Source organism: Quercus lobata, chromosome 2 (assembly GCF_001633185.2).
Source record: "Quercus lobata isolate SW786 chromosome 2, ValleyOak3.0 Primary Assembly, whole genome shotgun sequence".
Classification (NCBI taxonomy): domain Eukaryota; kingdom Viridiplantae; phylum Streptophyta; class Magnoliopsida; order Fagales; family Fagaceae; genus Quercus; species Quercus lobata.
In genome coordinates this window covers 32,589,555-32,598,302 of record NC_044905.1, presented here as the reverse complement: position 1 = coordinate 32,598,302, position 8,748 = coordinate 32,589,555, and the positions used below count along the sequence as shown (strand labels likewise).

General features: G+C 35.9%; 1 protein-coding gene across 1 annotated transcript; it reads right to left on the bottom strand.

Annotated features, from left to right (window-relative positions):
* Positions 1–1,771: 1,771 nt before the first annotated feature.
* LOC115975367 (calcium-dependent protein kinase 1-like) lies at positions 1,772–8,718 on the bottom strand. Its single transcript, XM_031096123.1, has 8 exons — positions 7,888–8,718; positions 6,310–6,453; positions 5,870–6,022; positions 4,772–4,887; positions 4,186–4,353; positions 3,049–3,176; positions 2,836–2,935; positions 1,772–2,370 (listed from the first exon to the last, which is right to left on the bottom strand). The coding sequence occupies exons 1-8, from the start codon at positions 8,558–8,560 to the stop codon at positions 2,287–2,289; spliced, it is 1,566 nt and encodes a 521-aa protein (XP_030951983.1). The 5' UTR covers positions 8,561–8,718; the 3' UTR covers positions 1,772–2,286.
* Between the last annotated feature and the right edge of the window lie 30 nt (positions 8,719–8,748).

Below are 8,748 nucleotides of genomic sequence, written 5' to 3'. Positions count from 1 at the left end.
TTCTTGTTTGTCATAAACAACAGGTCGAGGTCTCCCATTTGAATCTGTCCATAGAACGATCTTGGGTTCCCTTTCGTTGTTGGGTCTCGTTATTCTTGACGGGTTGGGTCTTGTTATTCTTGACAGGGTTCACATCAAGTTGGGTCCGTTGATGATTTTGGCTTTGGTTGATGATAGTGGGTTTTCTCTAAGATTGGTGGCTGTGGCGTTGTGAACCCCAAGCAGTGGTTGTTGTTGATTGGTTTGGATTCGTTGGTTGTGGTGGGTTTGATGATTTTTCTGGATTGGAGGTTTGATGATTTTTTTGGGTTCGTTTTTTAATGTGGATTTGATGATTTTTTCATGTTGGAGGTTTCGGTGGAGGATAGAGCTTTTGTATGAATTTTTGCATGTTTATTTGATAAGAAAATACAAGAAAAGAAAAGAAAAGAAAATCTTAGATTATTTTAATTTTCTAGGCAACCCGAAGAACATGAAGAACATGTTACCCTTGTTCTTCCGAAAATAATGAAAAGAAAAAAAAATTTCAACGTTTGTTTTTTTTTTTTTTTTTAATATTATTAAATTATTTATTTTAATTTTCTGACCTGAATTTTTTATTAATTTAAATGCTGACGTGGCATTTAAAAATGACAAATAATTTTTTTTAATATTATTTTATTAGCAACGTCAGCATTTATTGTGCACGTAGTGTATTCCGTTTGCCACCTCAGATTTTTCTGTTAGGGACCAAAATAAAAATGATTTTTTGAAATTAGGGACTGATCTAGGAGTGAAATCAATTTAGGGACCAAATCGAGAATCGGCCCAAAATGTAGGGACCAAAAGTGCATTTTCGCCTAAATTGTATTTATCTATAAGGATTTTTCTGGTCTTTTGGAGATTTTTATGGTGTAAAGATTCCAATAAAAGAATTTTTAGGCTCTATTTGGTAAGATGATATAAAAATAGGATGGTAAGATGATATAAAAAGTAGGAGGAAACAAAATATAGAAATTATTAAAAAGTAAGATAAAGGAAAAAAAATATTATTATTTTCTATGATAGGTGTTTGGTCAGATAGATAGAATTAAAGAAAAATATAGAAAATGAGTGTTATTTTTCTTTGTTTTATATTGTTATGCCAAAAATTTTGTAGTTCACCTAGTTTAAATTTTTATATAATTTAAAATTTCAATTTATTTTCACATTCCTTCAACTAGATGTAGATTGAGAACCTTCTAACCATATTTTGATAACAAAAAAAAATTATATAAATTTTTCATTGTTAAGGTGCAACAATTTTTTTTTTTTTTTTTTAAGTTCAAAAAGCAGAAGAAATTTGATTAACCATGTGGGGAACAACACAAATATCCTCCTTTGGTGCATATTGCAATCTCACTTTTCCACCCATATTTGGGGCAATGAAGGTCAGTAGGCCCATCTGAATAAGGACGTACACTCAACTCCATACCTATCATTTCCTTCGACTTATCCACTTTACCAAGCCATAGAATATCCCACTCCATTACCACTTTTGCACCTTCTCACTTCCATCCCTATTTTCTATGATGCAAAAATGGTTTACATCGATTTTCCTCATTTTACCAAACATAGAATAATCGTACAATGATAAAGAGTCGGATATGTAGGAATGATTTTATGCTCAGTACTCTCTATTTCGGCTTTTAATGGCTTTTGAAGAGCCAAATATGAATGCTCTTAACTCCGTTTCCCCTTGATTTGAAGGATTCTACACCAAATCAACCACTAAAATTGCAATTACAAGAACTATTGAGAACTGATCTGCAAAAAGTATATGCACAAATGTGATAAAGATATTACCCAACAGTCCAAACTCTGTTTAAGCAACATCTCCAATAATATATAAATCGCATCAATCACGTTCCTGTAATTTCAGACTTCACTACTACAGGACAAATGGTTAATTTTTCAGAAATAAGTATGAAAACAGCACTGGTACTCATTTTTCTCCTCTCTTCCTTTTCCTCATGGGCACGTGAGTTCTTGATTTTGTATTTACCAACACATTCAAGCGTCTAATGGGTGAAGAAATCTCAGATCAAACAGTTAAACTATCCCACAAATTGACAGCAATCTAGCCCATATCTTCAAGTGAAGAGTAGCCACAAGCAATACATTATCAATTTCAGATAGCAAGGGCTTTGTTGCAATCTGAGGTGGCCATATTGAGATTAAACATGTGATCTGAATCGTAACACAACCCATATAAATTAACAAACAGTTCAGCCAAGAGTGGTTGATCCCGGCAAAATCCTGTTGAGTTCATTTACGTCGTCTGTTTGTGACCAACTCTGGATTGCCTTTCCTCATCATGGCTACAAACTCATCATAATTAATTCTTCCATCCTGCAATACAATTTCGGTGTTGCGAACTATTAGTCATCAAGAACTATGGACTTCTACAGTTTGTTGGGACAGAATATAAAGTCGTGAAAGCAGTTTGGAGAAGTAATATTGGGCTGTTACGAAATTAAATGGGTTTAGAGAGTCACAGGATTTGTTTTTGTGGCAAAGAATTTTATCTTCTTGTGCTATAAAAATTTAGAATCTCCTATCGATGCATTGCTTTTAAAAAGCATAATCATTAACGTAACATATCAAGTGTTTTCTGGATTAAAATTAACAGCCATGATTACACTTGTCAGAACACATCAGAAGTCAAGGGGCATATATTTGCTCTTTCAGGATGCACACTCCATTAATCAAATTGTTTATCTTTATTTTCATCCATGCACATATGTTATTCTCCAATGTCTGATTATATTTGATACAATGAAAAATGATAGAATAAAAAAGAAAGAAGAAACATACGTTGTCTGTGTCAACTTCTGCAATGATCTCCTTAATCGTTTTCTCATCTCCCATATTATACTTCTTAAGCGCAGACTCTAACTCTTCCATTGTAATGTACCTAAAATTAGAAGCAAGGAACAGAAAACCAAGATGAAATACCTAGTTGACGTCAAAATAAGGAATGAGAAACTGTGGTAAGTACATTAGAGATAAGAATAAAAGGATGATTACCCGCTCCTGTCCTTGTCAAAATACTCGAAAGCTTTGTATAAATGTTCCTCTTTTTCCACTCTATTCATGTGCATGGTAGCTGTTATAAACTCAAGGTAATCAATTGTCCCATTTCCATCCACATCAGCCTGAGAAAGCAATAATGCACTATATATTAGTAGAACTAGAACTAGAAACTCGTTCATCAAGATGAGATTTCCACATGCATTTCATATATTTAAGGCAGACATATAAAACAGCTCTTAAAAATGAAAATATAATGATAAAATCAATAGCCATTTCCACATCTTGTATGCAGGTTCATAAATGGTCACAATTATGGCATACATGAAATGAATATATTTTCAGCAGTATTGTGTGATCAAATATGCCAGTGAATCAAGAATCATGCCCCTGAAAATGAAGATTACTACAACTAGGATGCAAAAGCTGGATGAGATGCAATGGCACGGACAAAAAAGGATATACATTTCATTTGTGGAAATCAAGACAAAGCACTAATGGAGAATTTTATATATATTAGTAAAGCACTAAGGGAAAAATATAAATTTAACTTTAATGGTTTAGCCATGAAATGGACACCAAAATCGATAAAGAGGTGATTCATCTACTTGAAGGTACCAGAAACGTAGAAGAAATGCCAAATGGATGTAGATCCAATCATCCAAGCTATAAGAAAAAAAATAAAATACCCTAGGATTCAACAAAATATTCTGACACACAATTGTATAAAAATTGAATACAGTAGCAAGCCTAAGTATTTGGTTAAGGCCTTTATGAGTTAACCATACTCTGAATTATACACGAAACTTTTCATCTATTGTCACTAAAAATGGACATAGAATGCATAATGATGTCATCCAACAAAATATATTTCTCCATCTTATGACTTAAGTAAATTTTTAATCCTACTAGTTTCCAGATTCTGTGCAAAGATGCCAGGAGCCAAGAATGCCATCCTCATCAGTGGCCAAAAAGTTGAAAGTTTTGGACTTAATATTAATTGATAAAAGGCTAAGGCTCTAAGAGCACGATAACGGCCATCCAAACATTCACAGTAATTTTATAGGAATGAGGGTAAATAATTAAAGGTGCCATTAAGCTCAAGCAGAAAATAAAAGAGACCAGAGATATTACCGCTTCCATCAACTGCTTCACTTCAGACTCAGAAAGCTTGGTACCCAGTTTTGGAAGACCAGCTTTCAACTCTTCATAAGTGATTGTTCCACTGTTATCTGTATCCATAGATTTAAACATTTCCTTCAATCCCATAATTTCTTCTTCAGAAAGATTTTCTGCAATTACCTGTAGAAAACAAAGAAATTTTCAGACCATGAAAGACTGGATGATGATGTCTTCTTTTCTCCTTCTTCTTTTTCTTTTTTTTTTTTTTTTTTGGGGGGGGGGGGGGGGGGTGTTGCGTTGGGGGTACTCTTCCACTCTGATCAGTTGGAAGTAGAAATGCTCATGCCATGGGAACATTGGAAGTAGAAATGCTCATGCCACGGGAGATGTTCACATGCAGTTTGACCGTTTGAGAAAGTACATTTTTCTTGTTCATAAATATATTGTCCAGTTAGGTTTTTGAGGGGAAAAAATATATATTTTTCTTTGGGGAAGATGAAGTAGTACTTTCCTATCAAAAAGATGTTATGGATGACTGTTTTCTTTATGAGTAAAAATTACCAATGACTGTAAAGATCATGTTAAAAGATATTCTCACCTTTAGAGCTACTTTTTTGAGCTTGTTCATTGCCCTGAATTGTTTCATTCTAGTTAAAACGGCAATATCAAGAGGCTTATCAGATGCATCCCCATCTACTCTCATCCATGGATGATCTGCATTGCATTTTCAGTGTGTGAGAATCATCTCTAATTTATAGAATGCAAGAAATTCTTAGCATATCTTTAAGTAAGGACATATAGAGCAACAAGCCAGGAAACACAAATGCAATAATGCTTTTCTCTCTTTCTTCCCCTTCTGTTGGCTAGGAAAATGCTTGCATGTACTTCTAAGGGGATACACAACTTGATATAGTCTTAGAATTTGAGAAGACACCATCAGTGTTAGTAAAAGTGCCGGGCGCACTTAAGTGCAAGGGCCTCCTAGAGCCTAGGAGCAAAGCGCAAGTGCACAGCTGATTGAAGTGAAGCACACATTTTTTAAAAAATAATTTGATAATTTTTAAATAATTATTAATGGGTAATACAACAATCAAGTGATCGAAAAATCATATAAATTGAAATAAAACATTTTATATAATTCATATAACATTTACATAAGCCCATCCTTTTGCAATTTTCCCCCAAAAATTGCAAGTCAAGTCATTTTAATTTTTTGGATAAGCTAGATATGAGCACTTCCGTCAATATCCTTTCATGAATCTCCGGTAGCCATAACGTGCTATGACTAATTACTAATATTAGTTAATAATTAAACCACTTAATAAGTATAAGAAAATAAGAATTAGTCAATATATATGATCAATGGTGGACTGAGGAGTGATTGTGGTCCCAAATGGGTCTTATATGAGTGTATAGCAGCACTCCATTAATTGAATTTATATACCAAAGCAATGGTATATATCAATAGTGTTAAGATCCTGTGGCTACAATTTTTTTTTTTTTTTTTTGAAAAATATAAAAAGCGTGCTTCAAAAAGTGCAAAAAGGTGCACTTCTTTGAATGTGCCTCGCTTTAGAGGTGAAAAGAGCTTGAGCTTTGGTGCCACCCTTAAGCGCGCTTTTACCAACATTGCACACTATATTTCCTTTCCCAACCCTAATTCATGTCTAGACAATCTTTTACAATTAAAACTTACTAAGAACTTCAACTGCTGAAAGCCACTCTTTAGGATCAGCTCGTAACATTTTCTTCACAAGATCTTTGGCACTACTCGATATGGAAGGCCAAGGTTCAGATGAGAAATCAATATGTCCTCGAAGAATAGCATCAAAGATACCTTGTTCATTCTCTGCACATGCAAGAAAAAGTAAAGTGAGAATGCACCGTTGACTGCCTCCAAGAACTGTTTACAAACTGATCTGCAAATGGGTATTAAAACTGAAATCATCATTACAAATTCACAACAAAGGTTTTTGTTTTGGTGGGGACCATACACAATCATCTGTGCTGAATATTGGCGTATCATTCATTATCTATTAGTTTGGTCATGTTACACTACACAAATGGAATTTGAAACTCAAAGCATAAAATCCATCTTGTTTTGGGTTTGTTACTCATTATGGACAAAAACCATACCTCCCCAGAAAGGTGGGATTCCACTAAGCAGAATGTATAGTATCACTCCAGCACTCCAAATATCAGCTTCAGCTCCATAATTCCGGCGCAACACCTCAGGTGCTACATAGTATGCACTTCCAACCAGATCTTTAAATACATTTCCTGCACTCACACACACATAAACAGTGAAGCTCTGATCCATCAACATAAGCCTCAAAATAAACTTCAACAGAAAATCCTGTAATGACCAAAGCTTCATAGCACATGCTTTCAAATCATGTGAGTGAATACTAAAACAGAAAAACTATAATGACCAATGCTAACAACTAAATTTTTTACTAAACTACATTGTTGGCCCTTGAAGTTTGGGGATGTTATCATTTTGACCCTTTACATTTCAAAATTTTCATTTTGGCCATTCATGTTTGATTCCAGTTTCATATTGGCACTTCCATCCATTATGTTAGTAATTTGACTGCTAAGTGCCAAATAAGTTGAAGCCATGTCAACCATATAATGCCAATTGTCACCTGATTACTAACAGAAATGGATGGCAAGGCCAAAATGAAAATGGAAGTGAATGGAAATGCCAAACTTTAAGGACCAAAAGTGTACTTTAGTCTGAATTTTATCTTGCAGATTTGTATCCTAAGTGTACACAATGAGATTGACAGAACCAAACATGTAAGGAATTAAAATGCATCAAAATTGTTGTCATTTGCAATTATTTGAACAAGGTAAAGCCATGAAGATTTCCCCTCCAATAAGCATAGCTCTTACTATCTTAGTTCTCCACCTCAAGGCATAACCACAATTACTCCACTCACATCCTATTGAATTATAATAAACCATCAATCCTATGACATGTCATCACTATAACCATAGCGACCTCCATTGCATTGTTGCTGTCAATCCCAAACTTCTTGGTTTTATATTGCTATTCATCCCCAAAGACCAAAACTAATTGGGAATGGTAAATAGTTAAAGATTCGATATGTGGGATCCAAAATTGAGTGAAGACAGGTTTCAAACTCAGTTCCACCTGCTCCAATACTGAGATGAACTACTACTTGACGCTTAAATAAAAAAATCTAACATGCTCAATTCTTTTTTTTCTTTTTCTTTTTTATAGGTAAGACAATTTTATTAACAAAAAACTATTTCATGCAAGAAGATTGAAGAAGCCAAAAAAACATATGTACAGAAAGCAAAAGAGACACATTTTCTCAATTTTCTTAGTCCCAAAGAATACAATATACAATACCAAAAACCCTTCCCATATCTAATGAGACACATTTTTTCAATAAACACAACCAAACATTTTTCAACGACTCTTACTCATTATTCACAAATTCAATAAGGAAAGATCACCCATACTGAACTGAACTTAGTCTAGTATTCGTTGTTTTCAAAATTCACAACAAATTCCAATATCCAATTCCTAAACTCATAAAAACCTCAATTTCAGATTCTCAAACATTTTCTCAGCAACCACACTGATCATAACTGCCAAACCAAAACAAACTCTCTCTCTCTCTCTCTCTCTCAGACATTTCTCCCGCATTTTCTCAGCAACCAAAAAAAAAAAAAACTCACCTGGCTTGAAAAACACGGAGAGACCAAAATCCGTAGCCTTAAGAGGCGAATCCTCATCTTTACTGAGCAACAAAAAATTCTCAGGCTTCAAGTCTCTATGCATCACTCCCATCGAATGACAGTTATGCACAACAGTCACGATCTGCCTACAAAGCCCGGCCGCCGCTCGCTCCGAATAATGCCCCTTCGTAATAATCCGATCAAAAAGCTCTCCACCGGCACACAGCTCCATCACCAAATTCACCGAGTGCCGATCCTCATACGCGCCTTTAAGCTCCACAATGTTACGGTGCCCAGTGAGATGGTGCATGATCTGAACCTCGCGCTTCACGTCTTCGATGTCGTCTTTGTTGATTAGCTTCCGAGTCGCGATTGACTTGCACGCGAATTTCTCGCCGGTGTCCTTGTGGGTGACCAAGTAGGTCACGCCGAATTGGCCTCGGCCGAGCTCGCGGCCGAATGTGTATGAAGACCGTACATCCTCCATGGGCCGGCCCAAGACCCGGCCCACTATTGGGGGAGTTTGGGTGGTGGTGGGTGGGATGATGTTGATGTTGCTGTTGGCGGCGGTGTTTTGGGCCCGGTGGTGAGTTGGGCCGTCGTGGTCGGTGGTGGTGGTGGTGTCAGTGGGGAGTTGGGATTGGGCGGAGGGGTAGCCACTGCAGTTACCCATATTTTGTGTGTTTTGGTCAATGGGAGGGAGACTATTGAGTTGAAGTGAAAGAGCTGTGTCTGTGAGAGTTTTGTGTTGACATTCGTGTGTTTCTGTGTATGATGGGTTGCCGAATGTGCAGGCTGTAGACGTGGGTCCTGTCTGAGTGGTTGCTTTGCTTTAAATGACTTAAATGGGCATTGTCAGGG

Bases quoted from the DNA above. Each gene is read 5' to 3' on its own strand.
- LOC115975367 (XM_031096123.1), bottom strand. From the start codon at position 8,560: ATGGGTAACTGCAGTGGCTACCCCTCCGCCCAATCCCAACTCCCCACT. The intron at 6,454-7,887 runs GTGAGTTTTTTT...GTGTGAGTGCAG, and splicing joins CTCCGTGTTTTTCAAGCCAG to GAAATGTATTTAAAGATCTG. The intron at 4,888-5,869 runs GTAAGTTTTAAT...AATGCAATGCAG, and splicing joins TTCAGCAGTTGAAGTTCTTA to ATCATCCATGGATGAGAGTA.